Raw genomic sequence first — 13,766 nt, 5'->3', positions numbered from 1 at the left:
TCCAATTCAATTCAATTCAAAGGAGCTTTATTGGCATGAGAAAACATGCAGTAGGTCTAGATGTCAATCCATGGTTTGTAGTCCTTAGGGTGGTTGTGTTTCTAGCCTTCTTTTGTCGCAACGGTTCTTGATGCTGTGTTCGTTTTATTTCTCCCAGTAGGTATGGGAATTTTTCATCATTGAGTTTTTCATCACCGGTACAACATGAGTAATATCCTGTAGACAGTTGAAACCTTTGACACAAAGTAATGATGACAAACCCATTGAAGAAGACGGATTAGACTCTGTTGGTGTCTTTAAAAATGAATGAAGTGCGTGTGCGTGTGTGTGTGTGTGTGTGTGTGTGTGTGTGTGTGTGTGTGTGTGTGTGTGTGTGTGTGTTTGTGCGTGCGTACGTGAGAAAGAGAGCGAGAGAGCTTAACTGAACATTTACAGTGATCAGGTTTCAGTTTTCGTTAGGATCATGATCACATGGCTGTTATTGTAACCATTCTGTCCCGTGAATCCAGGCGAAGCTACGAGTTCCTGGACCTGGTGTTGCAAGAATGGCCCACCAACTCTCTGGAGAGGTAACGTTATTATGACAATTACAATTACAATTTAGCAGACACTGACTCTTATTAATATATAAGTGAGATTAAATGACACAAACCCTAATCAACAAACCACAAGGTAAATAGTCACATAAGTAGAGAGCAAAGAAAATAGTTTTAGTGCTCCATAAAACTAGGATACCAGGTAAACATCTAAATACAATGTTTAGCATTTGTAGAATAAATCTAAATATCAAAACATAATGTGTACAAGTAACCAACATCTTGGCATTTGGGCTTATTGGTATAGAGGCAAACATTTTCAAAAATGGAAATAGCAGATCTGAAAGCTCACGATGCGTGTTTAGGATTGTGATAAAAAAAAAGTTATTAAATGTTTTTGTCGATCGATTCATTGATATATAAAAACTCATATGAATTGTATTACAGTGTTTTTATACTGTAAAACCGTGTCTCACTTTTAAAATACTGTATCCTACAGTATCCTGCCCTGTATATAAAACCCTATAGCAAAGCAGTGCACACACACACACACACACACACACACACACACACACACACACACACATACACACACACACACACACACACACACACTCGCACACACATCAGGGAATCCGAGACGAGGCTAGCCGAGGGTGTGTGGAGTCTGGCTCAGCAGTTGCCATGGCGATAGCCACGGGTTGTCATCTCAGACTGTCTCTGAAGCGCCCCGGTGCGTTCCGGTGTGACCACATCCTGCTTCCCCAGTGGTCACACTGAGGGAAACCCGATCTGACCGGGCCGCACCGGGGGAGCTCTCCTCTTCTCATTGATCTGACCCTGCCTCTGTCTCACACACTCTCTCTCTCACACACACACACACACACACACACACACACACACACACACACACACACACAAACACACACACTCCAGTGGTGCCATGTCTGCTTATAATCGACTTTTGTGTCGTTAGAATATTCTTCCAAATCTTCCACATTTAATTTCAAGATTAAATACCAGATCTACAAGCTTGCAATGTGTCAGATCGCAACGCGCTGTAAGCTTGTTTATCAGCTATTTTCAAATATTTTTTCTAATGTATGCATAGGTTTAAAGTGCTCATGTGTTGCCTATAGTCGCTTCTTTTTGGCTTGTTTTTCTAGACCTGGTTGCTTATTTCTCTCACAAAATCTGGCAACACTGACACACGCACGCAGGCATGCACGCGCGTGCGTGCGTGCGTGCGTGCCTGCGTGCGTGCGTGCGTGCGTGTGTGTGCCTGTGTGCACACAATTAGGATACACCACTTTTTGAGATTGTGATAGCCCAAAGTATTGATCAGATCCATTAGTGTGCTTTTAGTAAATACAATGTTTTTTTGTGGTCCACACACTTAGTTGAATTTGATTAGTTTGCATTTTTTTGTATTTAGAAAAATCCTCCAATAGTGAGTGATACCATATTTGGGGCTGGACTCTATTTCAAGTGTTTGTGATTGTGAGATAATCCTTGTAATAATCTTTCAGTCAGTAATTGTCTTCTTGTGTCCTCCTCAGACATGGGACGGTTCTCATGGAGACCATAAAGAAAGGGATCCATGATGCTGACGCAGAGGCTCGATCTGTAGCCAGGAAGTAAGTCAAAACCCGCACTTTGGTACTGTACTTGCACAGTAAAATCCACCACTCACAGAGGCTACAAATCGTTGTTGTCGGGTGGAAATCTTGTATGTCCAAAAACGGTTGTTTTGTATTTATCATTTAAAAAAATATTTAAACTAGTGAAAACAGCGGATCTACAAGCTTGTAGATGGGCTGTTTTCACTACTTTTCTGCGACGGTCCTGTATGATGAAGCAGGGCTTTACTTTGCGAAAAAAGGTACAAATTTGAAACTTCGACGAAATGGTAAATTTGTACCCTCTGGGAGTTACACATGGATAAATCTACCCTCTCCCCTAGAAATCATGTTGTTTTCTTTTAAGCTTTCCATGCAAATCGTGGCAGTTTCTTGTGCTCTACATACCTAATAATAATGATAATACAATATGAAAGCATGAGCTTTATAACTAAACTAAAACTCGGACGGTCATAGGTTGAAGGCCTATTAGAGCGTCGCTAAATGCATGCATTAGTCAATGCGGATTATTAAGTGACTGGCTTCTTATGTCTTCACCACGTTGCGCTTGGTGTTCATATTTGGGTGGATACTCACTGGATCACCCAAATGTTGGAAGATCAAATATATACATAGGTAATGGGTAGGGCTGTCACGATTATGACATTTTACATGACGATTCATTTTCTCTCAAATAATTGCGATTAACGATTTAATTGTGTTTTTGTCGTTGACAATTACATTTCTGTTTGGCTTGTAGGCTTTGAAGTTGCACATGGCAGATGTGACACATAACCTTAAATATACAATGAAATTACTGACATATTTGACAACTTTATACTTAAAAAAGAACATTGATAGTGGAAATAGCCGATCTACAAGCTCACAACGCGTCGCGATGCGACGCGTTGTGAGCTTGTAGATCTGCTATTTCCACTATTTTTGACTTTCTTAAAAATATATGAACATTTTTCAACATGGAAACGATTATGACGATTATGAAAAATAATCACGATTATGTCAAATAATCACGATTAGACGATTATGTAATAATTGTGACAGCCCTAGTAATAGGTCCTGGAATACTAAACGATGGCAAAGACAGTGTAGAGATAATGTTGCGGTGAAAAATACTTGACCTTTACATTTATTTAACAGGGAAGATTGTAAACCACTCCAGGGAACATGTGGACGGGTACTTTAATTCTGTTACGTTTGCACCCTCTTATAGTTGAATGGATAAATCAAGGCTGAGGATTTTATCGAAACTGATAGGGTGAGAAGTTCAGTCACCCGAGAGACACTTGGAGTAGAACCGCTGCTCCTACACTTGGAAAGGAGTCAGCTTAGGTGGTTCGGGCATCTATGCCCCCCGAGCGCCTTCCTAGGAAGGTCCTCGATGCACGTCCCACTGGGAGGAGACCCTGTGGCAGACCAAAGACCAGATGGAGGGATTATATCTCCAAACTGGCTTGGGAACGCCTCGGTATACTCCCTGAGGGAGTGGAGGAAGTTGCTCGGGATAAGGAAATCTGGAGGTCTCAGTTGGAACTGTTACCCCCGCGACACGATTCCGGATAAGCGGTTGAAGATGGTTGGATGGATGGATGCATTTCGGTTCACAGCCAAAAAGATTGAGAAGCCCCTGAAACATTAAAGCCAGAATTAATGAGATATTTGAATCAAAGCTCCTTGATTTGACCCCTCGTCCAGACTTTTCTATGGCAGACCAAGCTGTGCTTCAGATGCATTCATCATAGTCTAGCGCCCTTGTCATAATATTATTACAGCCAAATTTCCACTTTTAATTCTGCCCTTGAAACTCCTCAATAAGGCTTTGCGCAAATCGCCCATCCTCTCCTTTACATATCGTTATGGGTGAGTCATAGTGACGGGGTGGTGGTCGCCCATCTGACCCCTTAAGCCGGGTGTATTTTCAGAGCATGTCAACTTTTTCCCGGTTTTAAAGGAGAAAATACTATGACATTTGATTTACATAAATGTATTTTTATTCATGTTATATTTTCATAATATCTTCGCGGCCCACCAACAGGTCACCGGGCCAATGGTTGGGAACCACCGCCTGGCGCCCTACATACTTTTATAGGGGTTAATCTCCTCTTGTGGGGGCTGCAGCTAAATATACCTAAATGTGCGTCGCTTGGCTGCTTGCAGGTGTTACTGGGGTTTCCACGGCCACTTCAGCCGGGAGGCGGAGCAGCTGTTCCAGAGCCTGGAGTCGTCCTATCAGAAGGCCCTGCAGGCTCACCTGAGGAGCGGAGACAGCCTCATGTCGCTGCCCGCCTCCGACCGCTCCTCCTCGTCCTCACAGGAGAGCCTCAAGTAAGGACTAGGGCTGGCACCATTATGACATTTTACATGTCAAATAATTGCGATCAACGATTTAATTGTTTTTTTGTCCTTGACGATTACACTTCTGTTTGGCCTGTAGGCTTTGAATTTGCACATGCCACATGGCAGATATGACGCATGACCTAAATATACAAAGACTGACATATTTGACAACTTTAAACACTCAATAGTGGAAATAGCCGATCTACAAGATTTTTCAACATGGAAAGGATTATGGCAAAATAATTGCGATTATGTCAAATAATTGCGATTATGTCAAATAATTGCGATTAGGTCAAATCATTGTGATTAGACGATTATGTAATAATTATGACAGGCCTAGTAAAGACCCAGACGCCCTGTCCCCACCAGTATTGATTTGACTGTAGCCAATTGATTCTTACAATTGTTTGATTGATTTGTTATTGATTCAGAGGATGTGAAGAAAGAGGGAAGAGACAATGGGCATGTGGAGTGAGTGCATGAGTGAGTGAGTGAGTGAGTGAGTGAGTGAGTGAGTGAGTGGGTGAGCGGATGAGTGAGTCAGTGAGTCAGTGAGTGAGTGAGTGAGTGAGTGAGTGAGTGGGTGAGCGGATTAGTGAGTCAGTGAGTCAGTGAGTGAGTGAGTGAGTGAGTGAGTGAGTGAGTGAGTGAGTGAGTGAGTGGGTGAGCGGATGAGTGAGTCAGTGAGTGAGTGAGTGAGTGAGTGAGTGAGTGAGTGAGTGAGTGGGTGAGTGGGTGAGTGGGTGGGTGAGTGGGTGAGTGCAGTGGTTCTCAAACCTTTTTGAGCAGTGCTCTGGAAAGAGCTAAGCTCCGACATCTGGCTTTGTCCAAAGTTTGTTGTACACCCAGGGTCACATTGGCCAAGCTTCGCGGGACGCTTAATGAAATTAACTCATCGATTGCACCGTTCACAATAGGTGTGATCTTTTTTCTAGTTACAGACCTATAAACAGTGGTGGAAAGCAACTAAGTACATACTCAAGTATTGTACTCAAGTACAATTTTAAGGTACTTTTACTTCTACTCCACTACTTCTCAGAGGCAAATATTGTACTTTTTACTCCACCACAATTTAAAAAAGGTTGAGTTACTAGTTACTTGATTACTAGATTTGAATTATTATTTCAAAACTTACATTAACTACTTCTGCCTTTAATTAAACTAAGTAAATACAGTTTGTACTTTTTCCACCGCCGCCTATAAATGTCCATTTGGAACCCCTTCAAGGAACCTGGAGGGTCCACGGAGCTCACTTTGAGAACCTTTGAGTGAGGTGAAAGATTGAATCTGCTCACCGCCAAAGAACTAGGTTTGGAAAAAATCCCAGACCAATAAGCTATTTATTTCATACAGTATAGTGCCTAAACGAATAGTCTTCAGTGGATTGCAGACTCAACGAGCCCTATTTGATTCCCAGCTACTTGTTCAGACTAGCGCAACCGGCATCGCTGTCTGAACTTTATTGAATGACTGGGAAACGTACCCCCTGTCCCTGGAGGGTAGACAACACAAGACTTACCGCTCGCTCACACAATGCGGTCTCCAGTTGCGTGCAGTACAGTCCACGATAAACGACACAACAGAAAATGACTATGCTCTTATCACAGACGCAACGCAAGCATGACCTGTGGTAGAAATATTTATAGAGTAACAAATATGTGTATTATATACTTGTTTTTCAACCTTGCATAGGGTTTAAATTGCATCTAGTAATATATTTAATAAATCAATACCACAATGATTGTTATATGAATTTTGCCACCACTGACCGTACTCCATCATTCACGTTTTATTTTCCTGTCTTTCTACGTGTCTATGAGTTGGTTTTTCATTTAGTTCTCCTTGCATTCTTCAGTAATCTCCCGTCTACTTTATCAGCGTATCCATTACGCTTGTCAGCACTAGTATTGGTAGAGTTATTGATCCCAGTGTCGGTTATCTCATCAATGTTTTTTTTTCCCGTGCCGTTATTTTGCAGCTGCTAAAATGTACAAATCAATCTCCTCCCTGACCCACAGAACAAGTGGTATAAGTGGATATAAACATCATTCGGGTTTTATAATGACTGTTTGTGTTTGTGTGTGTCCACAGTCGCCCCCTGCCTGCGAAGAGCTCCACGGGAGGAAGCATGGCCCGATGTAAGGACACGCCCCATTTCGTTTGACCATATATGGACTGTCGGTGTCGTTTCCACTTATTCATGATTAATGTGATTACGTCAAAGGGCGTGGAATCAACCACACAAATGCTAGAAAATCCTTCACTTTGGTGTCTAAATTTCTCTGTGAAATTATTCATGGGTTGCAAATGTAGTCCTACACCCACCATGTTGAGGACCAACACAGTATCATACAGATTGGTCGCACCACGTTTTATTCAATAAAATAAGTCTCGGATTGTAGCTGTAACAATGCTGGTACAATACATTGTTGGGCTTACCTGCTTTACTCATTTGGAGACACTGTGGTGTTCTAAAACTACCCTTGGGTAAAGTAACCAATGAACACACAGCTTAAACCAAATCCAAACCACAAGTAAACGAATAGTTGGCTCTGTGCTTGGCCGATCTACAAGAGGTTCTCGATCTGCTATTTACACTCAATGTTCGATCCCAGAATTCTAATCGGTTTGAGAACCGTGATTAATGTTTTTTTTTTAAATAGAAAATTCATAAACATAGTCAATCTACAAGATCGTGCCATGTTGTGAGTTTGAAACCATACTCAAAATGTTGCCGGGTTGAACATCGTAAAAAATCGGTACACATTTGCATAATCACAGATAGCGACGTCGTCAAAAAAACAAAGTCAGTGGCTCTACTAAAAATAAACAAGCCTCATCAACACCATACCGAGTGACACAGTGTGGTGACAGCCGTAGATGCAGAGACGGACAGTGTCCTTGACAGTTAAACCCCCCCCCCCCCCCCCCCCCTCTCCCCTCAGCCAAAGTCACTCAGCCCGGCAGGACTCCAGCTGCGACCGCGGCGGCGTCTCCGGGCTCCCTCCAGCGTTCCCGTAGCGACGTGGACGTCAACGCGGCGGCCACCGCCACCGCCCGGACCACCCGGATGGCACCCGTCACCTCCGCCATGAGCGCCGCCACGCCCTTCAGCTCGGCCGCCGCCCTGCCCCCCGGTTCCTACGCTTCCCTGGGTGAGACCGCCACACACGCACACGCACATACACATACTGTGTACACACGTTTACTTTTATTATTATTTTTATTCAATTTTTTTTGGCATAGACGCTTCATATTAATGAACACTTAACTCATTTAGTGCCACCCCTTTCACCACTAGAGGGCGCCCAGTGGCCAGAGAAAATCCCATAGAGATATGCTGGTATATGCAGAAGCCCTGCAGCCATGACTTGCCTGAACACTTTCCTTTGTGCATGACTGCATGTACAGGAAGAGGATGAAGTTAGCTTGAAGTTAGCTATTGGCTACCAAGCATTTTAGAAGCCTTATTTTCGTCAACTTAGCCATGATTAAACCTTGCACACCTCATGCATGGGAAAAAAACAGAGAAGAATGAGCTCTGAAAAATCCAATGCAATCCAGAGTGGATTTGTGCAGTTTGTTCACAGCTTTCAAACAAAAAAATCCGATTGGAAATCCGTTCAGGCATTCTTGAGATAATCACCCTTATGTTTTACATGTAATGTAAACAAAAATGGCTGCCCTGTATGTTAGATGGGGTTGTATGGGGGTGGAACATGCAAAATCGCGATTGAAATCATGTTCACCAGATTTGATGGGGTCCAAAAAAAAAAAAAAAAAATTCAAAAAAATTTTTTTCAAAAAAAAATTTTTTTTTTTTTTTTTTTTTTTTTTTTTTTTTTAATATCCCGAACTTGTTCGGGATAGGCACCCTGTGATACGATCATATATCCCGAACTAATTCGGGATAGGCACTCAATGAGTTAAAACATGATTATGACGAACCCGTTAAGACCCGATAGTCGGTAATAAAAAATTATCCACGATTTTTGAAGCGGTGAAAGCCACTTCCAAGAAGTGGCTTTGTCTGTCCCATACCTGTTTTTTGGAGGATTCCCATAGATTCTCAAGGAGTGAGAATGTCTGTCCCGTACATGTCCCGTACCTGTTTTTTGAGGATTCCCATAGATTCTCAAGGAGTGAGAATGTCTGTCCCGTACATGTGACACATGACAATTTGGCCCTCCAGACAAAATCATTCATTCATTCAGAATTCACAAAAGTATAGAACTAAAGCACATAGATCTAGAACACAGAATGTATAGATCTAGAACACAGATTTCATAGCTCTTGAACACATAGAATAAAAATTCACCGCTTCACTTCGAACCGAGGTTTGTTTTTTCAAACATATTCTACATTTTTCAAAAATGTCCAAAAGTAGCAGATGTACAAGCTTGTACAAGTAAATCTGTTATTTTTGAATGCTTTCCCGGTTATATTGGGTTAACATACACATGATTATTTATAAATGTTATGCTTTAGTATCCATCCAAACATAAAGAAAACTAAGAAATAGAAACAGCAATAAAACACATACTTTTCAAAACAATCAATTGCATTTGAACAGAAAATTGTTTGTTTTTTTTCTTCTTAAAAAACTGTTTAGATTTACATGCACTTGTATTCTGTTGTGTAATCGCAGAGAAGATTCCTTATTTTCAATGAAAAGGACCAGTGTTTTTTACTCCCTCAGAGCACCCAGAAGTCAAACATATTTTCATCTTTTCAGCAACAGATCGCCTCACTTCTAATTGTGCTCTCAGTAGAGCAGATCATGAGCCCTGACCGGCGGCCATGTGCTCAAAGTCACGCCTTGATGACAACATTTGCCCGTAGGAAGTTTCAAACGTGCTTCGTCGCGGCACAGATTCATGTGTTTTCATGGAAGGCGCTTGGTGTCTAATTGAATTATTTGTGTTGAGGGTCAGTAGCATGACATGCATCAAGGGTAACAGCATTACATTAACCCCTGAAAAGGGTTAATGGAACCTGAGGCTGATTTTGTAGTTTGTTATCCAGTTCAGGTTAAAAACTAAACCAGCGTAAAAACTGGCTGCCTTAGGCTTGCTTATTTTTCTATTCTTTAAAAAGTTTTATCCCACGATTTTGTAACCCATTTTTCACCCAGTGCCAATTGCCTTAGCTTTAATCCTGGGCGCTGCTCTCCCTCTGCCAACCTGGGGAGGGCCCCAAACTGAACTCATGCTTCCTTCAGTGCATGAGGAGTGAGCAGGCCGCATTTTTAGACCCAGCGCCTTGGCGTTTTCAGCCACGGAAAAAACGCCTTGGTGGACCCTTAGGCATGGCTGTACTGTCTATGCTTGCGCATTGTCTGAATTGTAAAACAAATCAGCCTATGGTTTCACGACCCACAAACAAAGTTTGAGGATCGTCTAGTTTCAGCGAACATTTTTAATGTAGCGTTAAAACAGAAAAGGTCCCAGCATAGAGCCCTGAGTGACTCCGCTCAACAACGTATGGGGTTTAAGTGGTTGTGACAAACTGAAACACTGCATTCAGTCCTATTATCACTCTCCCCTGGCCTTCCAGTTAACATTTTAACCCCTAACCCAGTGGTTCTCAACCTTTTTTCAGACCGTGACCCCCAAAATAATCATATTTTAACAGGGGACCCCCCACCCTGACGAGCACTAAGATTTGAGGCATTACATTTTGTACAATCTGGCTAGCCATCGTCAAGGAAAAGTTTGGTCGCTCTTTTCACTCAGAAGCGTAAGCTATCATGACTCTGTCTCGAGAGAATGCATTTTGTATAACACGGTTCTATTGTGAAAATAGCCAATCTCCATGTAGATCGGCTATGTTCACAAGTTCTGCCTCTTAATATTTGACAATTTGGCCAATGTTTAATTTGTCATTTTAGAGGTATTAAAAAGTCTTTAAATTGTCACTTTAGAAATGTGATACACACTCTATACACTCAAACCGTATTTCGGTTTGTTTTACAGTTGAGTCAGTAAACAATGTTGCACATTAACCCATTTAGAACGGGTACACATTATTGTGTATCATTGTTTTGTGCTTTAACTATTGAAAAATAGCAGATATACAAGCTCACAGCGCGGCACCGAGTGCCGCGCTGCGAGCTTGTAGATTTGCTATTTTTGAAAAATCGTGACAATTTGAATTTTGACCCGATTCTATAAGTGTCTTTTGAATCCTTCTAAGATTTTTTGAAAAACCCATGTTTCTATGTCAGCAATCTGGCTAGCCATCGTCAAAGAAAAGGTCCTTTTCACTTGACTGGAGCTCAGTTAGTCTGTTCTTGAGAGACCACTATGTCAGTGGTTCTCAAACTGACATTTATTTGGCCACGGACCCCCATCTCAAAACATTTAGTTCCAGGGACCACCCAGAAGCAAAATTTGAGTTACGAACATTCGCTTTGAAAATACATATATTCAAAGATTTGTACACATTTACACGACTTTTTCAAAAATAACAGATCTACAAGCTCGCAGCGCGGCACTCGGTGCCGCGCTGTGGGCTTGTATATCTGCTATTTTTCACTGGTTAAAGCATTCAATAATTCTAGGCCTAAATCATCCGGGGACCCCTTCAAAATAATGTCTAACCCTAACCCGACCCACAGGTTGAGAACCACTGCCCTAACCTAATAACCCCCTGTATGTTGTATCTCTCCCGGGCTCCGCCTCCCACGTTCTGGGCCTCGTTCAGACGGCTCGTCGTCTGGTATCACGGAGGGTAAGATGAGAGTCTTTCATACCTGGAGGAAAAGGGAGAGTCTAGTCTCCTGGTTGCCTCTTATACCTTTGTCTTGTTTGACCCTGTGGAAAAAAAAGTGAGTGTTGGACATCTTGTGGTGGAAGTGTCTCTGCATGGACATGTCTTTTTGCATGTTGTGTTACCCTTAAACTCTTTCTAATAAATGTGGGACAGTAGCGGTATTCTCAGTCACCTCACTATTTAAAGGAGTAGTTCACCCCCAAAATGACTTTTTTTCTATTGATTACTCATGCCATGGAGAGTAGAGTTCAATAATATTTTTAGGTTTTTGTCACATTCCTAAGACAAAAATTTGATTTGAGTAAATTTACCCCCATTGATTCCGGATGGTGACCCGTTTCGAAACGGGTCACCATCCGGAATGAATGGGGGTACATTTATTGTTATCACATTTTTGTCTTAGGAATGCGACAAAACCTAAAATTATCATTGAACTCTACTCTCCATGGCATGACTAATCAATAGAAAAAAAAGTCATTTTGGGGGTGAACTACTCCTTTAAGCTGTCATTTCACTGGGTTCTAGGGTGGGCACCCTGTGTAGAAGCCTGGTCGTGTGTTTATCAGTGTTGGTGACAATCAGGGATGCTTAATAGATTTGAGGAAAAGCCAGTCTAGGAAGCTGAGTCCAGTATCCCAGAACCACTCTTTGCGATGTTTAAAACTCTGAACTGTGGTACTACCCTCTAAGCTTGTTTATTTTAACTCATCTGTAGCCTATCCCGAAGATCTTCGGGATTAATAAAGTCATTAAGCCTTGCCTATCCCGAAGATCACCGGGTTATATACTGTATAGACAGAAACGTTGCGGTCCTGGCTAAACGCTGGCAGAAGTCTGTGATTTCTTTCCATCGCACATCCACGTGCACGCAAAGTGCTCCCGTGCCATTGAAAACAATGGCTCTTCTGATCTTTAGAGTCCATTTACTCGAAAAAAAGACTTTTGATGCCAATGCTGGCATGTTTACTTGATAAAATAGCACTCGGATGACAACAACAATCCTCCATCTTTGATCACCCCCTGAACGGGGACTAGTTCGGGTGAAAAAGAAATTGTCGAGTTGAGATCGGTGAGCTCGATCACTTCCGGTCCTTCAAAATAAGAGAGTGGCCGCCTATGGAAGAAAATCACTGCACCAGCGCCCCCCTTCTGCCCAAAATAATTATTGCACAAAATGGGTTAATGTTTTTGACCTGGGTACTTCAAATAGACACTGGAACATACTGTAAGATACCGGAACATTCATTTGAAGGCCCTGACACACTAGAAAGCACCACTGATGCAAATCACGCAAGTCCGTCTGTATCGTTTATTTTATTTAAAATCAGACTCGTTTCTGGAAATTAAAACAAACATACAGTATATACACTCCAATACAACTTTGAAATAAAAAAGAGGCTACAATACTGAGTTTCTCCAAATCCTTTTGGATGGTCTGTGGTGCTCCAAAAATGGAACTGAGCTCCGGCAGACGCGTCAACAGGTTTGATGTGCCTCCAGTGTAGCAACAGCTGTGGTAAACAATTTATAGTTTGATGACGTGAATATCTTGATGCTTTCAGTGTCTCGAGGCCTTGTTATTAAGTCTGCATGTTTATTGCAGGAGGTGACTGACTGATCTTTCAACAAGCACCCTCCTCAGAGTCTTTTTGACTCTGAGGAAGATGCTTAACCCATTTAGAACGGGTACACACATTATTGTATATCATTGTTTTATGCTTTAACTATTGAAAAATAGCAGATATACAAGCTCACAGCGTGGCACCGAGTGCAGCGCTGCGAGCTTGTAGATCTGCTATTTTTGAAAAATCGTGAAAATTAGAATTTTGACCCGATTCTATAAGTGTCTTTTGAATCCTTCTAAGATTTTTTGGAAAAACCTGTGTTTCTATGTCAGCAATCTGGCCAGCCATCGTCAAAGAAAAAGTCCTTTTCACTTAACTGGAGCTCAGTTAGTCTGTTCTTGAAAGACTACTATGTCAGTGGTTCTCAAACCTTTTTTCCTGTGAAGGACCCCCAAAATGATATGTATTTGGCCACGGACCCCCATCTCAAAATATTTAGTTCCAGGGACCACCCAGAAGCAAAATTTGAGTTACAAACGTTTGCTTTGAAAATACATATATTCAGAGATTTGCACACATTTTCACGACTTTTTCAAAAATAGCAGATCTACAAGCTCGCAGCGCGGCACTCGGTGCCGCGCTGTGAGCTTGTATATCTGCTATTTTTCACTGGTTAAAGCATTCAATAATTCTAGGCCTAGGAGTAGTCCACCCTAAGAAATATATATATTTTCTGTCAATCACACACCCCACGAAGCCTTGAATACATGGAGTTTTTGTTTTGTTGCATTCCTAAGCCAATAATTTGATGACTGGTGGAGTCTCCAGTACTGACCGATGACCCAAGGTTCTCGCTTATACAGTCCTTTACTGTTGAGCACCAAAACCCTTTCATTAGAAGCCACGGTATTCCACAT

General features: G+C 41.9%; 1 protein-coding gene across 1 annotated transcript in view; it reads left to right on the top strand.

The window, feature by feature from the left end:
• LOC308279973 (CLIP-associating protein 1-B-like) overlaps positions 1–13,766 on the top strand; it is a gene marked incomplete at its 3' end in the record, with an annotated part of 105,096 nt that overhangs the window by 57,185 nt on the left and 34,145 nt on the right. The window contains exons 15-19 of the mRNA XM_080720211.1: positions 510–569; positions 2,096–2,173; positions 4,331–4,498; positions 6,602–6,648; positions 7,456–7,665. Of these exons, the coding sequence (XP_080576337.1) occupies positions 510–569; positions 2,096–2,173; positions 4,331–4,498; positions 6,602–6,648; positions 7,456–7,665 (563 nt within the window). The remainder of the gene's footprint in view (positions 1–509; positions 570–2,095; positions 2,174–4,330; positions 4,499–6,601; positions 6,649–7,455; positions 7,666–13,766) is intronic.

This window comes from Nannobrachium achirus (assembly GCF_963921795.1).
Source record: "Nannobrachium achirus genome assembly, chromosome: 24".
Classification (NCBI taxonomy): Eukaryota; Metazoa; Chordata; class Actinopteri; order Myctophiformes; family Myctophidae; genus Nannobrachium; species Nannobrachium achirus.
This window is presented reverse-complemented; position numbering and strand designations above follow the sequence as displayed.